We start from the raw sequence: 25245 nt of genomic DNA, 5'->3' as shown, positions 1-25245 counted from the left end.
GAAAGATATTTTTATTGCGCTTTGACTCTGATATTAAATACTTTGTTGTTTAAATGAAAAATGTCTATATGAGAAATGTGCACACAATCGTAAGATTACAAAAACTGCATGTATATGTTGATAATAACTTTGAATTTGTGACAACAAAAATCAAATAACATGATGAATAAATATATTTAAGAATACAATATCCTCCTTCGAGGATTAACTTTTATTAATAAAAACCTATACCGGAAAGTACAACTGGAAATACCCGTAATTGAAGTTTCAACAATATTTTGTATGTTTTGGATTCACTCGAAATGAACTTTGGCAGATTTTTTTAAATTAACAAGCTTCGTCTTGATATTCCTGTGTTCGGGAAAGTGCCTGACTGTGGTTGTATTCTTGCGCGACACTTCATTGGAAATTTCAAGAATCTTAATACATTTGGGATTGAACAAACGAAGCATGGTCATTTGTACTTCTTTGCATTCGACTGCAAGGGAAAAAACAAGTTTTTCAGAGAAAAGCTGCTCGAGAGGAAGACATTTAGGAGAGTAATTTCTACTTACTGCGCATTTTCATAACTCTTTCGATGAGGATTTTCGTGTCAGCTATGAAGCTCTTCAAGTCTTGCAAGACTTGTTCGTGATTTCCAGTCTCCGTAGACATTTCGTGAAGTGCCCAAGTGAGAGAGAGAGGACAGAAAGTTGCAACTGAACAAGAAATAGTTTTATTCTGCTGTCAACAAGTGATATTCGGAGACTAATTTATTGGATCAAGTTATTTAAGGCGTAAGCACAAGAGTGGAAAATTTTCGCGTAAGTACTTGAGTTTAAATGTCGTTCCGCCTTCCGCCACACAAAAGTTAGGTAGTAGGTACGGTTAGGTTGGGCTACAGTGGGCGGTGGGCGGGTAGCCACCATGTTTCAATCACATCACTATTTATTGCAATACTACACTACTGCATTGGAATGTATATACTTATTTAGGGTATAAATTCTCGGGTCAGAGTTGCTGTAATAATGTTAGTAGGAGATCCTCCAAGTCCTAAAAAAATAACTCCATTCGAAGTCCTTTAATTGTCGACACTTATAACTTATAGTATTCTCTGCGCTCAAGCTTCCAACAAAAATCTATGGTCGAAATCTATGAAAAACCATGAGTTTGAAGAGATCAAAATTTAAAACAAAAATGTTTGTTCTCGTGACCCATTCTATACTGATTCCAAACTCTACATATATCCTGTTGTTTCCAATTTGCTTTGCAACATACACCCTCTTTGTTTTTATTCTGGAAAAAGGTAGTAGAGTAGGTACCCTATAGGTCTGGTCTACCCAAAAAAGTCGATCACGACAAAAGAATTAAATAAATTTTATTTTTTATTTATTTTTGTAGCCGTAACTGACCTAAATTTGAAGAAAACAATGACCGTTTACAAAAAACTACAAGCACTCAAAAAGTACACGTAAATTTGAGCTGTGATGGAGTAACAATATTGATTTTGTATCGAAAGATATGGGCGACCATTGAAGTGTAACATCGTTTAATTTCTAAGTTTGGAAATTACAACGAACAGGAAATTCCCCCTTTTACTAGATAAATGAAAATATTCACTTTATTTTGGGTGTAAACTTAAATTGACCGATAAGTTAACTCAACAAACACATTTTTAATTACATCAGAAAGGGAATGAATGCTTTTCGAACTATTTTCATATGCGTTTTGAGTTATCGTTCGAAGCGGCGTTACCACCACGACCTACGTAACTTTAAAGCCTCTGATTTTATCATTCTGGTAAAGAGAGCACGGTGTAAGATGTACGTGAAGTTATGTGTAGTAATTAAAGTAATTACCACTAAGTAATGCCATGCATATGGTCGATTTCATTAAACCATGTGAATATCTATATTTTTGGAGGTAGACTTTTGGGTAAAAAATAAATTGTAAACTTGCCGCAAATAGCACAAAAAATGATGCGATGCTCCATTCCTATGCTCCATTCCGATGCTCCATTCCTATAGGAGACTCTTCGTGTGACTTCTTTCTTTTTAAGACCTTTTTTCTTCGGTTGTTCTTTTTTAGACTGATTAATTTACGTGTATTTGATCGTGATTTACGATTTCTGTAACACAAATTTTGCTATGTACATATTATATAAGTTAACTGTTTATTGGAAATCTAAAGTTGAAGGGCTGTTCTTTCATTAGTTAATGGTAAAAGGTCAAGAGTATTGTAATTTTGTAAATATTGTCGATTTTATGAGCCACATAAGAGAAGTAGAATATTGATGGTTTTGGAGGTCGATTTTAAGGTGAAAGATAAATTGTAAACTTGCCGCAAATAGCACAAAAAATGTTAACTTTTTATTATCTATCTATGAGATTCGTTGCGGCTGGTTTATAACTAATAAAGTGACTTTACTGTAAGTAGCAATAGCAATAATTATTTTAGATCAGCGCCATCTAGCGGTCTTTATTTTTTGGCCAAAAGTGGCTCCTAAAATTCTCAATCAGAGCATTCAGGATTAGAGCTATTTAATCAGTTATAAACCAGCCGCAACTCCTGATCAAGCTATGAAATCAAAAAATAAGAATACATGTGTTTTTGGCGGCAGGCTAAAAATTTATCTTATGCTTAAAAATTTATCTTCAAAAGTATAAACATATAGGAGGTCAATTTTTTGGTAGAAAATAGATTGTTAACTTGCCGCCAAAAACACATGTATCGTTGTATTTTCATTTTATAGCTTCAGTATGAGTTGCGGCTGGTTTATAACTGACTAAATGGCTCTAATCCTGAATGCTCTGATTGAGAATTTTAGGAGCCACTTTTGGCCAAAAAATTAAGACCGCTAGATGGCGCTGATCTAAATAATTATTGCTATTTACAGAAAAGTCACTTTAGTAATTACAAACCAGCCGCAAATAATCTTATAAATAGACGATAAATAGTTGACATTTTTTATGCTACTTGCGGCAAGTTTACAATCTATTTTTTACCTAAAAGTCTACCTCTAAAAATATAGATATTCATATGGTTTAATGAAATCGACCATATGGCATTACTTAGTAGTAATTTCTTTCATTACTACACATAATTTCACGTACATCTTACACCGTGCTCTCTTTACCAGAATGATAAAATCAGAGGCTGTATAAAGTTACGTAGGTCGTGGTGGTAACGCCGCTTGGGATGTTTTCCGCAATCGTCGTCACCAGCAAGTATAAATTTAAATTTGCGCTCTACGTTACCGTCAGGTCAGTAAGTCAACTCTACAGCTATATATATTTTACCATATTGCGACACGCGACATACCTTCTGTAGTTACAACGTCATTGTACCCGCAGCCGATAATGTACCGATATCAATTCGACCCTTATATACTTGGGTTGGGAAGCCCATCTACGTTCGTTCGCGTAACCCGTGCTCCGGGATGCGGTGGTGGGAGCAAGCGCAGCAGAGCGGGAAGCGAACGAAAGAGAGGAAGCGAGAGAGATAGAGTGTGAGAGAGCAACGACGAGAGGAGGAGGAGGACGAGGCATGAGACGTGTGCGAGACGGCCTCGCACTCAGTGGCCCGCCATGTTTTTCACTAGCTGGTGTGTGTAGAGAAGGCCGGGGTGGAAATCATCTCTCGGGGCATGCAGGTACCCGTACCATCATTTGTTTTGACACACTCGTGCTTGCACTCTCGTCAACCCCCCCGACATTTAAACATCTCCAGTTTCCTCCCTCTTCTCCCCCCAACCATCGTCCATCACCATCAAATGTAATCCTTGCAACGATCACGATCGTGCTTTCTTCATCATATCGATACACGTATCGCATCAGATAGGTATACGTGTGTAAGTCACCCTTTTCGAGGCAACTTTTGACGCTGTAAGTAGTTGAGAAAAACGTTTTCCCCATCTCTTTCTTCCTCCTTGTGTGTAATATTGTTATATTCCATACTCGTGCACACGTATACACACTTTTTGCTATATAAGATATCCATAATTATATACGTGCTACTACTGAATCTACTGATATTTTACAGTAACAAGCACACAAACGTATGCCTAAAACTGTACATACCTATTTTACACTAAACAGGTATATATTATACACATGCACACACACGCCTGCAACGCCTATATGCCAGATGACTCGAAGCAACGCGCCAAAACTTACACTCGATCCTTTTCGCGTGTTTGACAACAAAACCCATTAATCATGTTCTCCCTTCAACGCGATCACCCACCGTCATGTTGCTCACTAACAATGAGCATCAAGCTTTGTTTTTTTTTGTTATTTATTTATTTTTTTTTTTTTTTCCTTTACCCCACAGTCCCGCACACCTCTCGTACACACACACACACACACACCCCTATATGCGTGCGTCTTTCGTTTGGGATGGACGTCTTTTTTTTTTTTTTTACTCAGCCTCCATCCGAGTTTATTTTCTCTTCTCCCGTGTCTCCAACTCGTCAAATCCTAGGTGAAAAAAGAAAAAAAAACACGACTTTGTCCAAATTCCCCATTATTTACACGCCTCGATGTGCTCAAAATATTTAGAGCACTGCTCGTCACTCTCTCTCTCTCTGTTTTATTCCTCGCTCTGTTTATACGTCTTATATCTCTCTTGACTCTATACCTACCACCTATACTCTCTCAGCATTCTTTATTTCTTTGTCAATTGTTTTTGTATACATGTATATGCGTGGATTGCGCATTATTTTATCATTTTGCAGCGTTGATTCTCCTTTCGCGACTTTCGAACGTCGGAGCTTTTCTTACACTCCAGCGAGCCTCATCTTGTACCTTATATTCCCTAGCCATGAGTAATACTATTGGATGAGAACACTGAAATAAAAAAGATAAACAAAAACACTTAATCAATGACACTACACTGTGTGTGTGCGTGTAACTATAGGAGCACTGCGTTTTGTGCGCACATGCCCACGCAGTGAGTACACAAAAATATAAATATTATATTCATCGTGCTTAAGTATATTTACATTACGTCACATTCTATTTACCAATAGAGCCGTTGCACTTTCACTTGCATCCAAATCTCTGTGGCTCATGTATACTTATATACATGCACCACAGTCTCACATGTTGACATATTATTATTATCTCAGGATAAGTATAACTTGTCAAACCTGACTCACATATACTTAAGGTGTGCAAGCTCGCGATTAGCTTACGTACCTACAATACGTATACATATGCACATATGACAACGTAAAACGCTTATATACCTGTTCGTGTTTTTAAAAATCGATTATTACAAAACTCTTGACCTTGTCCTATGCAGGCGTATATTATTCGTGTACACGTATCTGACAGATCAACTTGCAAGCATTTGAGGGTTTCCCCGCGCGGCTGTGAAAGACGGAACATGACGCGAACGACGCGATTGTATATATAGGACTCGAGCTTTCACCTGATTTTCGAGCATGTCATACTTTTTACGCTAATGTTACACTTCTATGTCACACACCACGTATTTCTGTAAAGGAGTCCGTAGGTTAACTTGTTCGCCTACGTGTACAATAGTAACAGAAGGTTAATATAATTTATATGCGCACATATGTGTATAGAATATTATATATAGTTACGGATTGACAACCAGTTGTGGTTTTGTCGTTTTAGCAGTGTCATGAATATAAGTACTATTCATCGTAATTTTGTTTTCATTGGCATACAATATAGTGATTTATTGCGCGTTATCAGTTACAGTTGACACATAGTGTTATTTTTTTACATCCACGCGATTATTAACGATGTTTCGTGCTTGTGTGTGCAACATTCTCAAAATATATAGTGTACGTGTGTTTTGTGTATTTTTGTTTCAGAGTCAAAATGGGAAGGAAACAATTCTTCTCGTTTTGTATTGAGGCCTGTCATTCTTGCGACGACAACGAATCCCAAACCATTCAAGCGTCAAAAAGAAAAGCCTCGGATTAAAGGAAACATCACAAGTATAAAGTACTTGTACTTGCCCAGCCAGCAATCATAAAGAAAAAAAGGAGGAAAAAGAAGAAGAAAAAAAAAATACGAAACCGAAAACAGACTAGCAATACATGCATGTGTATATGTGTGTGTATATATAGGACCGACAAAACTCACTCGTATATCTATATACACACACATATATCAACGAAACTGCTCTACACAGGCATCGTAAACGAAAAAGTGGAACCTTGGTGGCAGAAAAGGAAGAAGCAAAAAAGTAAGGAAATACATTCAAGTCGCAAGGAAACGAGACAGCCTACAATAACATGCAGCCAGGTAAATAAAACGTACTTACACCTATGATTTTTATGATGAGGAAATTTCATCGCAGTGATACGTAGTTTCTCGTTTGAATATAATTATATTTTGAGAGACCTGATGCAAATGATTGATCCAACTGTAATAACTGTGTCATACCATATTTTTCAACATCAAGGCATTGTAAAAATAGGTATATACGTTTATCAGATTCATATCACCAATTAAAAAAAAAAAGTTTCATAAATATCCTGGTATTAAGAAACTGTGGCTACATTTGGCACACAAATAATTGATACCCTGTAGTTGAAATATTTATGAAAAAAAAAATTTCAAACAATTTTATTTGCAGCTCAGCAAAGTTGAATAGTACAGATAAATCAAAATTTACGTAAAAGTGTTATCTCGTTAAAAAAAAAATTTATTCAGGGAAGGGGTAACAAAACTCAAAACTGTAACTCTTTGACTCAAGTTCTACTGAATCAACTAATAGTAGTAAAAGCGTTATAAATTTTATAAAATCAATAAAGTGTATAAACCAAGTGAAGCATAATTTTTGAAACACTAAATGCGCGAAAGCTCAAAGATCTGGATTTTATCTAATCGTAAAACTTCAGAAATTCCCGAAAAACAAATGTCTCGTAAAATCAACGTAACTGATTATTAAACATCGCGAATTTTGTAATACCTATACGTTGGCACGCTTTTGACTCTGAGAGTCGATGTGAAGTTTTGTCAAAAATTATCCGTCATCTGAAAATATGTATCCAATGAAATCACGAGAAGCTCTTATCATTTCGACGCAACATGAAATGCCGTCATTCGTAATAATCAAAGAAGAAAAAAAACCCTCAACGATTAAAATAGCGGTGATAAAAGCAATATTGGTGTCATTTATCGATGACTGAATGTATAATTGTTTTTTTTTTTTGTATGTGGCTCATCAAACGCATCTGTATATGTGTATATCCGGCAGATGAGAAAATGATTTAACAAGTAAACGGGGGAAGATGATCAAGCCGGAGACGAGAAAAGTGCGGCAAGCTCTCGGTGGGCCAAGGAGGCGACCAGCTTATCGGAACAGTGCGGAGATATGAGAAACCCGGGGTTGCACCTGGTCGGGATAGCGGCGTCCCCAGGCGGCGGAGGCCTCTTCCGCACCAGGGCCGAGGAGGAGTTGCGCCAGTGGTTGGAGCAGCGCCTGGACGCTTTGGGGATCGACCCGGTTGCGTACTCGCGCTTCGTTCTCAGCTTTTTGCGTCACCCTGACTCGGCCCTCACTCCACCCCTCGATGCATCAGCCGGTGACATCAATTACAAAGGAACAACAACAACAGCTAACAATACAAACGTTGCTGCCGCTGCCAACGGGTGTCGCTCAAAAGCCGCTAGGGCCCGCTCCTCCAAACTGCCACTACAGGGCGACAAGGAGCAACGTCGTGCCGTCGTCCAATGCCTTAAAAGTGCTGCTGATCAGGTACATTAATTTATACCCCACATATCATGTATAGTATTAGAAAATCGCTAATTTTGGCGACTCGTGATTTTTTATGGTGTGGACTTCTTGCGACAGAAGTGCGGAGTCGAGACTTTGGTGGACGAGCTTTGCGCCAAACTGAAAGATCTCGAGGGTGGCGACTCCAAAGGTCAACAGGAAGAATCGGAAACTGCCACTGATGCCGAGCCAAGGGTACCCTTCGAGACTCTCACTCCTCACGACCGGGCTTTGAGATACTACGCGGCATTCCCGGCCCTGCAACCGGTTGTTACCACTCCCAAGAAACTTCCTCACTGGTACAAAGAACCCAACTTGGAGAATCACGACGCAAACAACGCCAACAACAATAACTATTACTGTAACAACAACAACAACAACAACATCAATAAAAACAATTACAATAATCGTACGTGTAATAGTAACGTTAAAAAGAACAGTATCTGCAAAAGTAACGGCAAAAACAAAACTCGTCAGAAGAGAAACAAGCTTTCTATGGTAAGTTTTGAATTTTTTGTTCGTTTTTTCTTTCTTTCGCAAAATAAGGGTTGGAGGCATTTTATCGGAATCAAGATGGATTTCGATAAAACGTGTCCCCTTAAATGCAGTTTATCTAAAAAAAAAAAAATAAATAAAATTGCTTAAAGATTAAACGTTTGATTGGCTTTTTTTTTGCAGCCTGCTGAACTACCATTGAGAAGAGAAAACGAAGATTTGGCGTTTGACGAAACGATGGAGCAAAAACACAATGAACAAGAACAGATGAATGCCCCCTACGAGTTGCAATTGGCCCAGTTGGAAGCCAAGTTCGATCAGAGCTTGGAGGCGCTGTGGGACGACGGGCCCGGGATCTCTCGAGACACCGACTCTATATGGAAAGCCCCATCGCTGTCCATATTTTCCGGGCCCTCTTGGCCCATCAAAAACGTCAGTGACGCGTCATTTCCGTCTGTAACGTTGGAAAAATGCGTCCTGGAAAGTCCGCTCTATCAAACGCTGCAGCAACACGTTGAAGACTCGCCGCTTATCCCGTTGGACATTCATCTGTTTAACATCGAAGATCGCTCGCACGATTCACCTGATATCAAAAGTACCTCACGTAAGTTGATGATTCGTGATTCTTTTTTCAATTTTCGAATTTGGAGCTTTTAAACCTTTCGAAAGAGTATAAAGACAAATCTTTCACGAAACGTTTCGGTATGATTAATGTGTGTACTTCCGTAAATGGCACACGAAAATCAATACTTTTGGTGTAATACTCAAATACATTTCATTAAAATTAATTCAATTCAGAGATACAAATGAACAAACAGGTATTGACCTCAGGGTATATTCGTAATATAAAAATAGCTCGTGTAGAAGTACATTTAATCTCAGCGTGATCTAATCATATTTAATCTGAAGCTGATGAAAAAAAGAGTTATAATTATACCGATGAAAAAAAAAAAAAAAAAGAACACGATAAGGAAATGGTTCAAAAGAAAAATACGACCCCGATACTAGCGCCACACTTGGTACCCCAATGAAATGTAACAATTAGGTACTTGAGGGCTCACAATTTAACGTTGACCTTGGCGCTAGTAACTATCAGTGCTGTGTGTACAAATGGCTCCAAAAAAACGACGAAGAGGTTAAAAAGCCTTAATTCTATGATTGTACACGATTGTAATGATATAACTGGAAACTATTTTTTTTTTTTTTTAATTGCAGAAACGAATCTATTTTTGCCCGACTCGGTTAAGGATAATTCTTGGTATTGGGGTGACTTGAGCCGCGAGAGTCCCCGAAAAACCGGCTTTTTCCCAGTCATTCCGTGCAAAAGTCCCGCAACTGCCGACAAAGATCATCGGTCCCCATCGATCAATCTACAAAAGCTCACCAGCTTACCGGAGCCAGACGAAGACTTGCTAACCTCAGCCCGCACACATTTTCGCCCGATCAAAGAGGATGGCAACTGGACCGACGGCACCACGTTTCCCGTGAACAATGCTCTGGAACGAGTCGCTTATCGCAGGTTTGTTCGCGTCTCGAAATCTATGCACATACCTAAAAATTCTTTTATTGATTGTCGTGTTGCCCTTTCACAGGTCAGACTCGGGAAATTTGTTATACCTTCCCGACGGCGAGAGCCCGTACATGGAATATCGAGAGAATCTAAGCGCACCGATCGCCGTAGCTGTACCCTCGAACCTGACCCTGAAATTTCGGGTTCGCCAGTGCGACAAGGGCATACAGACCGAGCCCGTTCGTTCTCCGATCAAACGTCGAATCTTGTCTGAGAAAGATCGCTTGTATTACTCGTTGAATACCGACGGGGACATTATTCATGCGAACGATAGCGACGATGTGGAAAAGGATTCTTTTGATCTGGAACAAACGAATTGGGCCGATCAGCCCGTAATGCTTCTACGAAACGAAAGGAAAAGGTATACATATTTTTCATGACAGACACTTTAGGGATAGATATAATATCATGTAGGTGTGCAAGTACCGTTTTTTTTTTTAACGGGACAACAGTCAAACGTATGTATGTTTATTCAATTTAGAAGGCACAGCAGCAGTTTCAAGGCTAGACCGCTGGCAGTGTTGCGTCCGTTGACACTTTAAAGTTGAATAACGTGGTCTCGTGGAGGACGTGATCTACTGTAAGGAAGAGGCAAATTATTTTGTTTTTAGTTTAGTTATTTATCGCCGCGAATCGCTAAATACAATTAATTTTAAAGAAACAAACGGAAAAGGAAAAAAAAGAAAAGCAGAGGGGTCCTCTTGGCATGTGGAATTAGTTATGCATGAATCCAAGATGGAACAATTAGCCCCTTGCTAGCTATGTAAGTATGTATACACATATACTACATATGTTATGTTTATATTTAAATGCGAGGATCGGACGAATAAATTAGTAATTAAAACGAAAAAAAAAAAAAGAAAAAAAAAAAAAAAAAATTCATCGATTTTAACCCTTTGCACAAGTTGAAAACGATTGATTGTGAATATGTGACCAAAAGTTCGCCGCATGTCTCGCATCTTGCGAGAATTCAAAGGGTTATTCAACGATGTAGTAAGAGTTATTATTTTTTGGTTTAATTGTTGATGACTTCTATCTTTTTTTTTTCTTACACGGTTTTTGCTTTTGTTCCCTTGAAGGAAGAAAAAAAAAGAAGAAAATGAAACAAAACGATAGGAAAATAATTAATTTACTCTTTGGAGTTACGTTATTAAAAAAAAAAAAACTATGAATACAGAAAATCTCTTGTCAAATCCACATTGATTTTCATTTAAGACCTATTCAGGGATTCAATGTATGCTCTAGAGTATTAAAAGAAAAATATATATATATATATATATAAATATATATTTGTGTGTATATGTACAGATACATGGGTATTTTATCTGTACATGTATATACGTATGTATACACTCTCACTATACACATACACATGTACACACATACACACCAAAAGTCAAAAAACAAGGTCAGTAAGAAGAAGAAGAAAAAAACACTTTAGGATTCAAAGTAATAAAAAAAAATATATATATATATAAGAAAAGAGAATTCAATACACGAATGCTTTCAAAGCAGGTGTGTCATAGAAAAAGCACGTTTTTAAGAGAGAAAAAAAACAATAAAAGAAAGTGCTGTAATAATGAATAATGTTTTCGTTGATTTCATTTATTAACACTGGATTTAGGATAATTGATTTTTCGGATTGGAATTTAACCTGACAGAAACCTCACGCAGTCCTAAACCCGAGTTTTCTTTTTACCCAAAAATTTTACTTCCGCCTACTCTTTTAACCCCCATCAGTGTCCTAAATTCGAAAAAAAAAATAAAAATAAAAAGAAGAATACGGAAAAAAAAATTTTAAGTTTGCAAGTATGTTTACGCACACGCGTGAATATTAAAGGATGAGTATATCTTGTGTATGTATAACAGAGGTTTTAACGAATGAACATACATATGTATGTATATGATGATTCGCATGATTAATTAGACCGCCTCTCGTGAAAAAAAAAATTTTTGTTTGTTTCTGTGAAAATGTCATTGTAATGCGCAATACATGAAATTATATGAAATTCTTGTAACAGCACCTTTAGTATAAAGATAAAAAAAATTGACAAGTACAGACGCTGGAGCAGGAAATATACGGATGCTGTAATGAAATTACCATTTTTTTGGAAATCTTATGTTCTGGAAAAACTTGTTAAAAAAAATGTATAATTCAATAAATTAAAAAAAGAAAATTTTACTACGTTGACTTGTTGATTATTATTACCAATTTTGGAGCCGTGTACTTAATTTTTTTTTGTATTCCAAAACACCGTTAAAAAAACTTTTTTATCAATACGCAAAAACAATCGTGTCACATGATTTTTTTTTTTTTCTAATTTTAATTAAAAGATGAAGGAAAAGAAGTAGATGTTGATAAAAGAAAAAAAATAAATTTTTTTGAGCAAGCACTTATTGATTTGCTGTAACAAAGCCAAATATGCATTATACATGTGGTTTTTAAATAGCGCACAAAACAAAAATATATGTAACAACGCGTGTGCCACAACAACGACGATCGATACGATCGATTGAAATCGTGAACACGTGCCAAGAAAAAGTTGAGCGATTATAAAACTCTCTCCGACTCGATTTTTTCATCTGTATCAGGATGTTTTTCATTTGTTTTAGCTTATTATTCCGGAGCCACTTTCATCGTCTTGGCCCAACGAATCTGCAGATATTTCAACAGCACAGTGCCATAAGCAACGCCAACTCCGATGAAAAGCGTTATAAAAAGCCCACCAAGATTTTCTATGAGAATACCCGCGGTCCTTTCGTCCGTGTCGTAGCACTTTTTCCTCTTCGGATTGTCGTCCCACCACTTTTTTCTGAGCTCGCTCAGCCACCCCTTGCTTCCCAAATCTCGAATACTGTTGAAAAAACAAAAATCAGAAATAGTACAGGGTATACAGAACTCCTCGCGTACGTGCGCTTACACTGCGTTAAACTTTGCGGTCAAGGGCGAATATTTGCGGAGAACCAGGGCAAATGGCTTCTTGGCGACATTGAGATCGATTTCTTCGAAGGTGCAGTTGGTCATCACTTGAAACCTAACATCGGTCGACTCCGTGATCAACGCGAACCTGGTGTATTTACTCGTGAACCTTCCAAGCCCCTCTTCCAAATCCTCGACGGGGTTGTGGGACATTACGGCAGCGTGTATTTTATGGTACTTGTCTTCCAGCGGGTACTCCCACACCGCCAATTTAGACTTCTCGTACGGCGTCAATTTATCGCTCAGAGTTAGGGATTTCCAAATTCTGGAAACACAAGCGAAAGGCCTGATCGTTTCTCTGCAATAAATTTTTTTCTTGCTTTTTTTTTTATTTTTATTAAATACCCCGTATCAAAATTGTTGTCCAACAAAGTGTAAACTTGTTACATTATACAGCCTGCAAGCAATTATTACAATAATTCAAACTTTAAAAAATTATACAAAGATCTTTACTTTATCGCATACACTTTATTAAATATATAATGATTATAATTATTCTCTTAATTATTAAAAAAAAAAAAAAAGATAAATTAACGACGTACGTATTTTTACGTTAAAAACAAATTATTTGAAATATCCCGAAATCGTAACACACACGAGGGGGACATATTATATATTTGTATTCTAAACGACAAAAGTATAGTATGGTATATACTCGTAAAACTCGCGCTCGACGTGCATCCGGTTTTCAATGTAAGCCAGAGCCCCGGAGTTCTTGACGACCGTGTAATTAAACTTGTACTGCGCTTGAAGTTGTTCCCAACTGTCGATGGTTCTCTCGTAGCGGGAAACCGTGAGAAAAGCCGCAAAATTGGCCGTGTACGAAGTAACGATGACAAACCCAAATAACCACCAGGTGGTGGCGACCAACCGACCCGAGTAGTTTCTCGGCACTTCGCCGCTACCCTGCGGCGTCAACGAGGTCATGCAGAACCAGAGCGACTCCCTGAAACCAAAGATCCTCCGGCCCTCGTACTCCTTGGCTTTTGCGCGTCGATTTCTCGAGCTAAAGGGCGAGTACAGGTCGAACACCCAGAGCAGGCAGCTCGTCAGCAAGTACAGCGCCCCGATGCACAGCCACACCCTAGCGTCGAGGAGGGTGAAAAACCTGCGCGAGATCGGCATTGACGTATATATATATATATAATACACGCGTGGGCCATTCGTCACCTGAACAGAGAAGTCCGTGGTAGGGGTTTCTGCAGGAGGATCGACAGACCGGTCGGCGGATGGATGGGATCGGTGAAATCGACGATCGCGCTGCGCTGGGAGGTGACGCTGACAGTGGCCAGACCTACGTCCGCCTTGCTGGCCACCAAATCTCCGATCAGTCCTGTCCACTTGTCCGAGCCTTCCTCGAAACGCCCGTACTCGCCGTCCCTTATTGACGTCCCGATGGTGTACGTGAAGTTGAGGCTCAGCGCTATCTTGTCCAGGAGATCAATCAGCATACCGGTGTAGCTCTGGGTGCTCTTGTCTAAGATGACGAAAGGCTCATTGGGTACTGTGAGCACTCGATACGATTTCATCTTCATCTTTTTTTTTTTTTTTTTCTTTCTTTCTTTGCTACGCAGGTATTGTCACCTTTGAAAGTTGTGACGACTGTATGCCGTTCGGACGCTCCAACTGTTTATCCTGAGTTGCATTTATTATTATCATAATATGCGGTGGAAAAAAATGAAAAAAAGTTACATTGTGCTCATTTAATATAAAACAAGCGACAAACATGTTTTTTCGGTACGTAATATGTTCTTTTCAAGTACCTAGACTACAATCGGGTCGATGGCAAATGTCCCGTTGTTTTTTCATTTTTTGTACTCCGTAATACCGCGTTATTGTGTATACACAAGCTGTATAATCGATTGTCCTTGCCAACTTGGAAATATTGTGTATACAACTCACGCATTGTGTTGTAATAGCCAAGCACTACGTTTTAGAATTTTTTTTTGTAAATTATTATTTTTGCAGTAATCTAACGTTTTAGATGAAAAAGTCCGTAGTAAAACCTTGACAGATTTTAATGTTGCGATTGCGAGTGAAGAGGCGTATATCGATAAAAAAATTTCAATAATGTATATATCACCAATAAAGTTTTTATTCACGCATAAAACTTTTACAAGATTTACACAGTAACAATAAAATATAAACAGTAAATGTCTTTATGAACGAGAAATATGCATGGCTCGTCAGCTCAAACCCTTGTGGTCTCGAGAGGGGGTCTCTCATAGATGTACGCGGTCGAGTTCGAGTTTGGACTGTCACTCGATCTGGGATCTGGGTGGGGGGATGTTACGTTGACGTCACATTTTCGTTTACTCCTAAAATAATGTGACAGTCAAAACTCGAACTCGATGGGGCGATCAGACCCCAGGACCGTAGCCAATAACAACCCCTTCCTCTCAAACAATGAGTCCCAAATGTTCCAACCTTCTTTATTCGAGTAAATTGATAGCAACGAGCTTTAGAATCGCATACAATGTTGTTTCATTTTTTAATACATTCATTTCCTTAGTATATTAATAAATAATAATTTTTACATCGATACGTGTATCCCATTTCATGCGATACATGGACATTTTAAACTTTCATTAAAAAGTCGTTGGACCATATCTCACCATTTCACAGCTAAAAATGGTTTTAAAGAAAATAATTGACAAAATAACTAATTTTTGGCATTTAGATATCTCTCATCATTTTTTTTGCCAGTTTAGCTCCAAACGCTCTTTATATTTACATCAAAGAAAAGCTTTTTGAAGTGTCGGAGAAAAAATACGACCTAAATTTTGAGCTAATCTACCACACAATATCAGAAAAAACCTTGATATTCGTTCATTGACTCAATGTAGCCAAAGAGATGGAATAAATAGATTTAATTGTTTGTGCCTTTATAACGTACTGTTTGACTGATCTGGAGGATTTTAGTTTTTATTATTCATTTACTCATTAGTGTTAACACTGGAAAAGCGACCCGTGATTAAGTTGTTATAACTAGGAGATTAAAACAATCACATTGTCTCAATTCAAGTTTATTCAAACGTAAACGTGAAAAACGGCATTTCTACTGATTTATTAATTAACCAAGATGTGCCTCGATAGCAATTTCAAAATAAAAAAAGTTATTAAAAATACTCAACACATTTCCTTCGTTATTTGTGCAATCGATGTTAAAATAGTTCATTCGTTGACTTTTTCGTTAATCCATTTGTTTGCCGGCTCAATAATTGATCGCTTAATTCGATCACATGCGACAGACACGCTCCCTTCCTCGAGCCGGTCACATAAATGGATTAATGAGATTAAGTTTCTCACACAATGTATATGAATCAATAATCCCCCCCTGACCTCGAATTCTAGCCACTACCCTGCATTCTGATGCCCCCCTCCCCTGCAGTAACAAACGAAAAATCCACATGCACGTGACTGACTGTTAAATGAAAGAAAAAAGTATGAACCGATTTATCGATAAACTCATGATACGTATGGTTAAAAGCGAGCTCCAAAGTCGGTTGGTTCAACGACGGGTGTAGGAGCCGGTCGGAAGTTGAGCTTCATCGACTTGGAGACGTTCCCCACGACCTGCGCGCTCTTGTCGTCCGCAGTGGCATCGGTTTGCTGCTGCTGCTGCTGCTGCTGCTGCTGCTGCTCGATTTGTTCTTGCAACTTTTTGCGCCTCATTTTCGGTCGCCTGAAGTAAAAGTACTCGATGAGCAGGGTAACGCAAGCCAGGAATACCCCCACGAAAATGACGATGAACACGCCCCCGATGTTGTTTATGCTGATACCCTCGTTCTGCTCCTCCGGCCTTGGGCAATTTTTCTTGTACTTACTGTAGTCCCACCACTTGTCCTTGAGCCTCTCGAGGTCGCGTTTGTTCAGCATCATCAGTATCCTAGGGGTGGAGGGAGGGAAAAACTATTGCAACATCATCACGTATGTATACGATTTGAAGGTAGGAGGGGACATACGCGTTGTTGAATTGGTCCTTGAGCGGAGAGCCCTGCTGGACGCCGATGGCGTAAGGCTTGCGCGAGAACTCGTCGCCGATTTGCATGAGGTCGCAGTTGACCATGGTGAGGTACTTGATGTCGGTGGCGTCGCCGATGAAGGCGAACTCGGTTTGGCCCTCGGAGCGCACCCTGGCGAGCGCGTCGTCCAAGTCCTTGGGGAAGCCGGCGTCCTTCATCGTTTGGAACATTTTGGTGTACTTGTCGCTCACCGGGTAGTCCCAGACCGCTAGTTTGGCGCGCTCGAAGTCGGACAGGCTGTCGTTAAGGCTCATGTCTTTCCATATTCTGGGCGAAAAACGATGATTTCACATCAGTGGTGCCGGAAAATCAAGTTTTTTTTGTGCATTAGATTTATAATCGCTCGTTGGATCGAATCAGCGCGTAGTAGTAAGTTGGTATAAGGATAAGTAGACAGATTTGGGTACGTTTAGGTATATCTTTCCAGATTTTTTTTCGGTATAATTTTTTACTAGCAATATGATGCATTGTATGTGATGATTTTTTTTTTTCACAATTTTTATATTTTAAAAGTATTTAAATATTTTACAACAATGGAAAAAAATGTTTCGTGGTATCGTATCACGAATAGTGATGAATAAAAAATGCTTTCAGAAAAAAATGCATTTGGTTCAGGAAAAAATGTATTTTTTTTTTTTCAAAGCTTAAAAAAATCCATAAAACGATTGTGCTAGACTCTGAGTACCTATCTATTATGAAAAAAGGAAACAGTTTCCAAGATGATTGTTGATAAAAACGTACATACATGATGTCCGAGATATTTTCTACATTTTACCAAGTGGTGCGTGTAATGGGTTATTTTCTTGAGCAGCATTCATTCGTGCTTTTGTAACATAGATTGTTTATCTTGATTGTGAAAATAAAAAATTAAAAACCCCATGATAGCTTCCGTCCCCTTTTGGTGTTTAATACTTTGAAAAAACTAGAAAATTTCTTTAATATTTCTCATTCCTCATTTTCGTTTGAAAAAAAAAAAAAAAAAAAAAAAAAAAAACAAAGTAACGTACATTTTAGCTTTAATACCCTATTTTTGAGGGTAGCATTTCAAAGGACTATTTGTCACATAATTAAAGTGTGTACAAGCATAAGATAAAAAAATTTCAAATGCACAGTCAATGGTATTTTCGTGAGCTAAGTATATTTTCCAATAGCGCTAACGCATAAGTACATATGACCAAAAACCCGAAAGAAAATTGTTGGAAATCGATAGAAATCCACGTACGGATGTTTTTCATTTTTAATATTCAATAAATTTTAATTGAAATATTAATTTGAAAATACACTGTACGTGTGACATTAAAAAGAGAATCTCGTTAAAGTTCGGAATTCCCATCTTAATCGTGTTGTAACCGAAATAACGGTAAAAAAAGCGTAAAACAAACTCACTCGTAAAACTTCATCTCGATCTCGGCCATACGTTCAAAGTACCTGCAATTCATAAAAATGCACAAACAAATTGATGATCAAACAAAAAAAAAGTGGGGGGGGGGGGAAATAAACAATGAAAACACACGCTCAAACCGTACCCACCTGTACTCGGTGGAGTTAGCAATGGGCGCGTACTGTATCTTGTATTGTCTCGAGAGATCCTCGAGCGACTCGACGGGCAGCTCGAGTCGCGACACGGTGAGAAAAGCCGCCAAATTGGCCGTGTACGAGGCAACGATGATAAACCCAAAGAGCCACCAGGTCGCAGCGACGAGTCGACCCGACAAACACTTGGGGGCTTCGCCGCCACCCTGCGGCGTCAACGAGGTCATGCAGAACCAGAGCGACTCCTTGAGATCGAAGAGCCGCTGGTCCTCGTCGTCCTTGTACTTTTCCCGGTTGTTTTGATAACTGTAGGGGGAAAACCTGTCGAAGAACCACATGAGGAGACTCGTGAAGAGGTACGCCCCGAATATACACAGCCAGACGTCGATCTCGAGCACCGTGAGAAACTTGAAGAGCGAAGTCGTGGTTTTGGGCCTCCTGCGGAGTATGGTTATGCCAACGAGGTCGTAGTAGGGCACCGTGTAGTCGATGACGTTCTCGCGCTCGGCCATCACGGCGAACGCGCCCAGGGCTATGTCGGCCGTTTTGTCCTTGAGCTCGCGCACCATGCCGGTCCACACCCCTTCCTCGTCCATAGCACCGTAATCCTTGTCCTTGGCCTCGTGGATGTCGTACACGAAGGGCACGTGCTCGGTTATGTGGTTCAGCAGGTCTATGCAGTAGCCCGACCATTTTCCGGTTTGGTGGTCATACATGACGAAGGGGGGCTTTATCACCGTGACAACCCGGTAGCTCGTTATCGCTGTGTTTTTCTGCGCGGCATTCATCTTCTTTACCTGGTGACCAAATTACACGTGCAAATTATTATTCAGCACATTTCCATCTACAAATGTATTTTTATGTCTAATATTGTATGCAATAATAATAATAATAATAATAGTAGTAGTAGTATATATGATACGGCGACGCACATTGAGCGGGGACTCGATGCCGGCCGGCCAGGTCTCGACGGTGTCGGACCTGACGATCCTCGAGCTGCTTATTTCGATGATGTCGGCATTGACGTCGAATTTGGCGCGACTGACGCCGTTCTCGCCCCAAGCGAAGCCCGCGTAAACCGGCGTGAACCCGGTGCCAGAGACCTGCTGAAGGTATTTCCTAAAGTTGAGGTTGCGCGCCGGTAGGGTCGCATTCTCGTTGTAATCCTCGCAGGTGACAAAGGTGGGCCGCTTCCACTCGCCGGCGTCGAGGGCGGCCTTCATCCCCAGCACCCCGATTCTCGCGAGGTCGTAGTAAAAGGCCGAGGTTATAAGAGGCTGGGCCAGAACACCCTTGCTCGCCAGCTCGCTCAGTTGTTGCTGGTTGGTCGCCGGTTGCGGATGGAATAGCATAACCTTGCCGGTTGGGCACTTGGGGCAAGTTATCAACGGGCTTTCGTTCATGCTCACTGCGAACATGCCGTATTTGTTGCCGACGAAATCGAGCTTGTTGACTGCCTGCAACGCAGCCGAGATCAATACGTCGCTGCCCAGGATGAAGAAGTTGACTATGTCGAGGTTACGTAGCATCGTGATCTGGCGCTCGAGGGCGACCCCGGGCGCCTTGGCGGGTACCATCACGTGACGCGTCGCGACGTTCAACAGGAGGCTCTTGTACTTGTGGTCCATGACGAAGGTGTCGTCGAAGAGGATAGCCGCGTTGCTTATGTTGAAGGTCGAGCACTGCTGGCGCACTACCTCGGGCATCAAGTCCACGGGGTTCATCACCTGCACGAGGTACTCTGTAAACCGTGCGAAGCGGTAAGTTAGAAAAGTAGAGGGTATATATGCGCATGGGCGTGCGTTTGGGTTATTACGTTGTTGTTCCTTGGTGATGTCCCGCCAGCCCAGCATGTCACCATCTTGGCCGTACTGAGCCGAGAGGGTGGGTATGCCGAGGAAGGCGGTGAAGCGATTGACGGTCTCGGCTCCAAGTCCGTAGGTCGCCGTGTCGAGAACAAAATCGGGGATGTTTTCGTCCTTTTCTTTCAACGCCGACTTCCATACCGGGCAGATGCTGTCGAGGGTCTCTGTCGAGCCGCTCGCGTTGACCGTCGCCACGTACACCTTGCCTAACTTGTTGGGACTCTTCTCCTTCAGCATCTTCAGCGCGTTGGTCACGCTCTTGTTGGCCACGTCGTTTTCTGCGTCGTTGATGACGACTGGAATCAATTTTTTTTTTTTCTTCGTTATCTGATGTACACGTTTATACAATCTTAATAATTTTTACTTGTTTTCAGTACAGGCGTGGAGGAAAAAAAAAAAAAAAGTAATTTTAGCAATAGTGTGCAGAAAATAGGTGTTTTCCCGCACTGTTTTTGGTGTGGAAAATCGATTTTCCCGCATAGTGTGCGGCAGAGGTTCGTTCACTCGTGCGGGAAATCGTCTTTTTCGCACTTGTTGTACGTAAATAACTATAGCACATAGACGAATAAATCGACTGGGGGAAAAAAAAAAGATAGCGACGTACAGACGTTGACGGGCCGGGCCGCGGCGGCTTGCTGGACCAAGAAGACGCTCGCCGGTCCCGCCAGGAAGGACACAGCGAGGAGCTCGGCGAGAAGGATCAACGACATGCTGCCGTTCTTGTGTAAACGAGACGACAATCGAGTTTGTATGATCTACAGCTTCAGTGTGGCTTATCGTCCATGTCGCAACAGGTTGTACAATAAGCGTATCTCAGCGAGAACCTGCAGACACCGACTGACCGATCCTCCGTGGTTCTGTATACACTTATCCACGTGCGAGCGTGTTGTACCTTTGTGTGTTTGGATTTCCGTTGCCGCGGGGATGACCCACGGGTTACGCGTTCGGTTAATTAGCCGAAAGCCCACTGCTCGCTGAGTAATTTTTTTTTTTTTTTTTTTTTTTTTTTTTTACCCTCCACCCCCTTTGCCCTTTTTTCCTACACGTCTCTCTGACTTTGGTGCAACGCGCGCGTGTACCTTTTGCTCGTTGAAAAGCCCATGTAATATGTAATCATGATCGGGGGCTCCATCGATTGATTTTCCCAGGCTCGATGGCTATAGGGACAAGTGATGTACGCCTGTGGATGTAGTAGTAGTAGTCCATAGCTCCACGTGGCTTGTTCGATTATTGATTTTTCCGGTTGTTCGATCGCGTGGCTTGCGATCGAACGGAAGTATATAACGATCATGCGGCGGCTGTCCGCACGCGGGTGGTGATGGAAATTAAATTTTCATTTGATGTTCTTTCTGTGCAGCAGTGTTTATCCTTCCTTTGCCGTAAGAATGTAAGAAACAATTGAATTGCAAATGTACAACGATGTTCATCAATTTTACTGATCAACCAGTATAATGCATTTCTTTTTTTTTATTATCTTGTTGTATTTGTATGAAAATAATATTATTAAGTACATGTCCTTTTAAAATGCTGCTTGAAAATTCCTCTCTTGAAGACATGATATTTTCAAATACTCCTCATATATAGTGTCTGGGACCAGGTATATAATAATAATATAGATCACCTAAACTTAATCAGGATGGTACCATAAAAGTTTCATACAGTGTATTTATTAAATTTATTTTGGCTAGCTTTCTATGGTGGGTCAATTTTTTTTGTTATTACCGAATTCAATGAAATGAAGGTTATTCTACCGTCAGGTGGCGATAGTGTGCCCATGTAAGATTTTCCATTTTCACAGAACAACATCTATGTATATTGAATGCATATATGGTTATACTTCTGTGGAAATCTTACGTGGACACATTATCGCCACCTGACGGTAGAATAACCCTCAATGAGGGTCCCTCATTAATCAATGATCACGATAAAAGGTACATACAAACGTTTTTGTTGAACTAATGACCGCAAAAAAATACCCAAAACATGCAGACACTCGGATCACCCCCAGCTGGGTAATTGAACAAACCTATTTAATTAGTTCCTAATGTTCCTATTTCCTATGAACATGCATGAACTTACATGAACACACTACCGGCATATACCTACTACTGTAAACTGTAACACTACCTTTAGTTTAACAACACATCTATTATTGTAGGTATATAATTACCAATGGGTCTTTACCAAGCTTATCACACCTATCGAATATAATTTTGCTCTCATTTAGCTCGATTGTCTAGTATTTGTGCTTTATCACAATTATTTATGTGCTGCAACCGGCCGGCTGATGCTATATTGTGTACACCTACGTACTTACGCGATGGTATTAATTGTTAACGATGTCGAAAACTTGACACCAACAACGACTGTTAGCTGTGCCTGTACAAATGTGTGTAGATAAGAAATAGTGATGTGCTATTGATAACTCGCGTGCACACGTTATTTCGTAGATTTTTCATACGGCAAATAAGTAACTAAGTACAAGCTTAAACATAAAAGCTGTTCCCAAGTGTTTGTGTGCGTGTACGTGTTATTAGTGAGTAATTATTTATCAGAGCCCTTGATTTCGGTTGATTTATTCGATCGAAGGATGAACAGTGCCCGGTCGCAGGTTACGTCGTCGCTTGGGAACCAAGATGCCTCTCTCGACTTAGAGTTACGGGTGAGAAATACCATCCTTACATTTAAATTTATCTTAAAAACATTAGGAGTTGCGCGTGCATGTGCTCTTACGGCAGCTCCATGCTCTATTCTCCAAAACCAAGCCTTTGAGGACTGACTAGGAAAGAGAAAGAGAGACAAACAGAAAGAGCACAACAACAACAATAACAGTCGACCTAACCTAAAGCTTGTGCCTTTTGGGTGTTTACCGTGTCCCTTTTAGACCTTGCGAACGCCTCCGGACAGTCGTGTCGTGCCACGGACACCTACAGCACCGCGAAAAAAGCCCTTACGCCGGGTGGACCGGCATAACCTGCAGCCTCGACGTCTCACGTACGTTGAAGATGTTGGAAACATCATGCCTCAATGGGAACAGCACATGGGACAGGACAGCAGCAACATTGACAGTGGAATCGATCTCGGTCGCACGGTGCCATTCAATGGGGATACCGACAAAGAAAATCGGCCCGATCCGGCCACCCTGGATCCTACTGACAGTGAAACACACGGTAATGTCCGCAAGAGCAAACAAGCTGGAAAGCCGAGGCTCAAGGTCAGCTCCCGGTTGCCTAGGAGCACTGTCTCCTCTTCCTCTGGTCCCTCCAAAACGACTTTTCGATCCATTCGGCTGTAGCTGTAGTTTGGAAACCTACCTCTGTGTGCGTCGATCCTGCTTATCCAATACCTCTGCGATGCTATTGTCTACTCGTTGCATATTTTCCTATTTACCCAAGACTTCCTTTGGTTTTCATTAACACTTGCATGCTGTAAACACAATATTTTGTGTCCTTATCCAATCAATGCTATGCTGTGTAATTCAGTTTGTCATTTGTCCTGAATTTCTGTTTAATAAAAGTTTGTTCGTTGTTCCAAAATATGTACCTACCTGCATGCGTTTTGGGTGTTCTTACAAGTTTATTTCTGTGTGATTTTTTATACAATCATTATTTTTTCTTATTTTTTTTTTTTTTTTAGATGACATAATACCCAACTCCCCAAAAAAACCAATCGAACCTGGGTCTTTAAGGTTCAAGATAGATCAATGGATGGAACACGTAAAGGCCAATTTATTCAACCAATAACCGAAATTATTTTTGTTACTTTTTTGTTTTCAAATATATTGAATTTTATTTATACATCACACGCCCAGTGTGTGATGTATAAACAAGTTTAATATATGTGATCCATTAGGCAAACTAAACAAAATTGTTGCCTAACAGAGTTTATAGTATGTAAGTGTTATTGTTGAAATAAACAATGAAAAAATTAATTCATGGTACAGGAGTCAGTAAATAAGTACAATTCGAGTATCTTTGACATGTATTATCAAATGATTTTAAACAACCAAATAATTTTACATTTACAAATCAAATCATGGTAGTTACAATCATGAGAGTCAATCGTTTTAATAATCACAATAACATAGTTATAGCTGTGTGATAATATTATAATAAAAATAATTTTTAAAAATAAAATAATGTTTTTCCATTTGTACTACATTTTGTCACATTCAATGTACATGAGCTCTTATTCCCGTGATTCATTAGAATATGCAGCACACGTAACAATATAAAACATTAGTTATTGTACAGCGGTGGTTTTCGTTTGTGTAAGTATATGTATAAATTATGTCGAGAAAAGAAGAATGTCAATAATCAATGCTCTCGAGACTGTATAGGTGGCTTAAAATGAAATGCAAGCTTTGTCGTTTTGGCAGCTAAGTACGACGACGATGAAGCATCAAGAGTCTAGTTAATAATGCGACTGAAGCTTTTATTGGTCTCGTAGTTAGACCCGCGCTTGTCTATTCGGTCGTTCATTTACTCATCCGTTCATCCACTCGTTTATTTATTCATTTTTTTTTTTTTTTTTTTTTTTTTTTTTTTTTTTTTTAATCCTTTCGCACCTCTTTTTCCAGTATGAGCTGTGACTTTGGTCCGAAATGTAAAGGAAAAGTATGGTTTACAAAAATATTTCGAGTCAAGTGTTGGCGAGTGTTGCAACGTACGTAGAAACAATCAAACAAGATAAAATTAGCCTCGGCTGGATTTTTAACATTTCGTTTTCTAACGGACATTACAGTAATGGTCGTTTTTCATCATAATGGTATTAATAGTCGCGGCGGCAATGATAAACTAACCGGTATACGTTCCGATAAGAGTTAAATTACTTTTAGCTATTTTCTGTTTTCATTCCACGAACAATCACCGACCACAATTAGTGTTTTTTCGTCGTCCGCAGTCTCAATTCGCTCTTCTTTCTCACGACACACATACACGCTACACACACATGTTTTTTTTGTTTTTATTTGTTTTTTTTTTTTTTTAATTTCTTATTTTTATCCCTTTGTTTTTTAATTACATGGCTAAGCGACTGGCT

The 25245-nt window shown here is 39.8% G+C and overlaps 5 protein-coding genes across 8 annotated transcripts; 2 read left to right on the top strand and 3 right to left on the bottom strand.

The window, feature by feature from the left end:
- Positions 1 to 236: 236 nt before the first annotated feature.
- On the bottom strand, positions 237 to 1138 carry LOC106645830 (uncharacterized). Its single transcript, XM_014361781.2, has 2 exons — positions 555 to 1138; positions 237 to 478 (listed from the first exon to the last, which is right to left on the bottom strand). The coding sequence occupies exons 1-2, from the start codon at positions 652 to 654 to the stop codon at positions 294 to 296; spliced, it is 285 nt and encodes a 94-aa protein (XP_014217267.1). The 5' UTR covers positions 655 to 1138; the 3' UTR covers positions 237 to 293.
- Positions 1139 to 3527: 2389 nt separating this feature from the next.
- LOC106646700 (uncharacterized) lies at positions 3528 to 11984 on the top strand. 4 transcript variants are annotated; one of them, XM_089597263.1, is made up of 8 exons: positions 3528 to 3631; positions 5825 to 6260; positions 7219 to 7719; positions 7819 to 8235; positions 8416 to 8836; positions 9448 to 9751; positions 9825 to 10163; positions 10284 to 11984. In XM_089597263.1, exons 3-8 carry the CDS (start codon positions 7336 to 7338, stop codon positions 10342 to 10344), a joined length of 1926 nt encoding a protein of 641 aa, XP_089453389.1. In that variant the 5' UTR covers positions 3528 to 3631; positions 5825 to 6260; positions 7219 to 7335; the 3' UTR covers positions 10345 to 11984. The 4 variants fall into 4 exon arrangements, with proteins under 4 accessions (XP_089453389.1, XP_089453386.1, XP_089453388.1 ...); XM_089597260.1 differs by having other exon boundaries at positions 7816 to 8235; XM_089597262.1 differs by lacking the exon at positions 3528 to 3631 and adding an exon at positions 3680 to 3863 and having other exon boundaries at positions 7816 to 8235.
- Positions 11985 to 12357: 373 nt separating this feature from the next.
- LOC106645822 (ionotropic receptor coreceptor Ir25a-like) lies at positions 12358 to 14311 on the bottom strand. Its single transcript, XM_089597486.1, has 4 exons — positions 13953 to 14311; positions 13438 to 13890; positions 12724 to 13047; positions 12358 to 12657 (listed from the first exon to the last, which is right to left on the bottom strand). The coding sequence occupies exons 1-4, from the start codon at positions 14309 to 14311 to the stop codon at positions 12420 to 12422; spliced, it is 1374 nt and encodes a 457-aa protein (XP_089453612.1). The 3' UTR covers positions 12358 to 12419.
- Positions 14312 to 15891: 1580 nt separating this feature from the next.
- Positions 15892 to 20987, bottom strand: Ir25a (ionotropic receptor 25a). The gene is made up of 7 exons (XM_014362662.2): positions 20810 to 20987; positions 20157 to 20501; positions 19273 to 20081; positions 18338 to 19137; positions 18194 to 18235; positions 16748 to 17074; positions 15892 to 16671 (listed from the first exon to the last, which is right to left on the bottom strand). Exons 1-7 carry the CDS (start codon positions 20913 to 20915, stop codon positions 16266 to 16268), a joined length of 2835 nt encoding a protein of 944 aa, XP_014218148.2. The 5' UTR covers positions 20916 to 20987; the 3' UTR covers positions 15892 to 16265.
- A 1568-nt stretch (positions 20988 to 22555) lies between these two features.
- Positions 22556 to 24145, top strand: LOC106646640 (uncharacterized). Its single transcript, XM_014362720.3, has 3 exons — positions 22556 to 22867; positions 23090 to 23375; positions 23842 to 24145. The coding sequence occupies exons 1-3, from the start codon at positions 22796 to 22798 to the stop codon at positions 23946 to 23948; spliced, it is 465 nt and encodes a 154-aa protein (XP_014218206.2). The 5' UTR covers positions 22556 to 22795; the 3' UTR covers positions 23949 to 24145.
- The last annotated feature ends 1100 nt before the right edge of the window (positions 24146 to 25245 follow it).

The sequence above is a fragment of the Copidosoma floridanum genome, unplaced genomic scaffold (genome assembly GCF_036245765.1).
Source record: "Copidosoma floridanum isolate Cflo_tuat_1 unplaced genomic scaffold, Cflo_Japanese_pri ptg000032l, whole genome shotgun sequence".
Taxonomy (NCBI): Eukaryota; Metazoa; Arthropoda; class Insecta; order Hymenoptera; family Encyrtidae; genus Copidosoma; species Copidosoma floridanum.
Note: the sequence above shows the minus strand (reverse complement) of the source record. Positions and strands in the feature narration are given on the sequence as shown.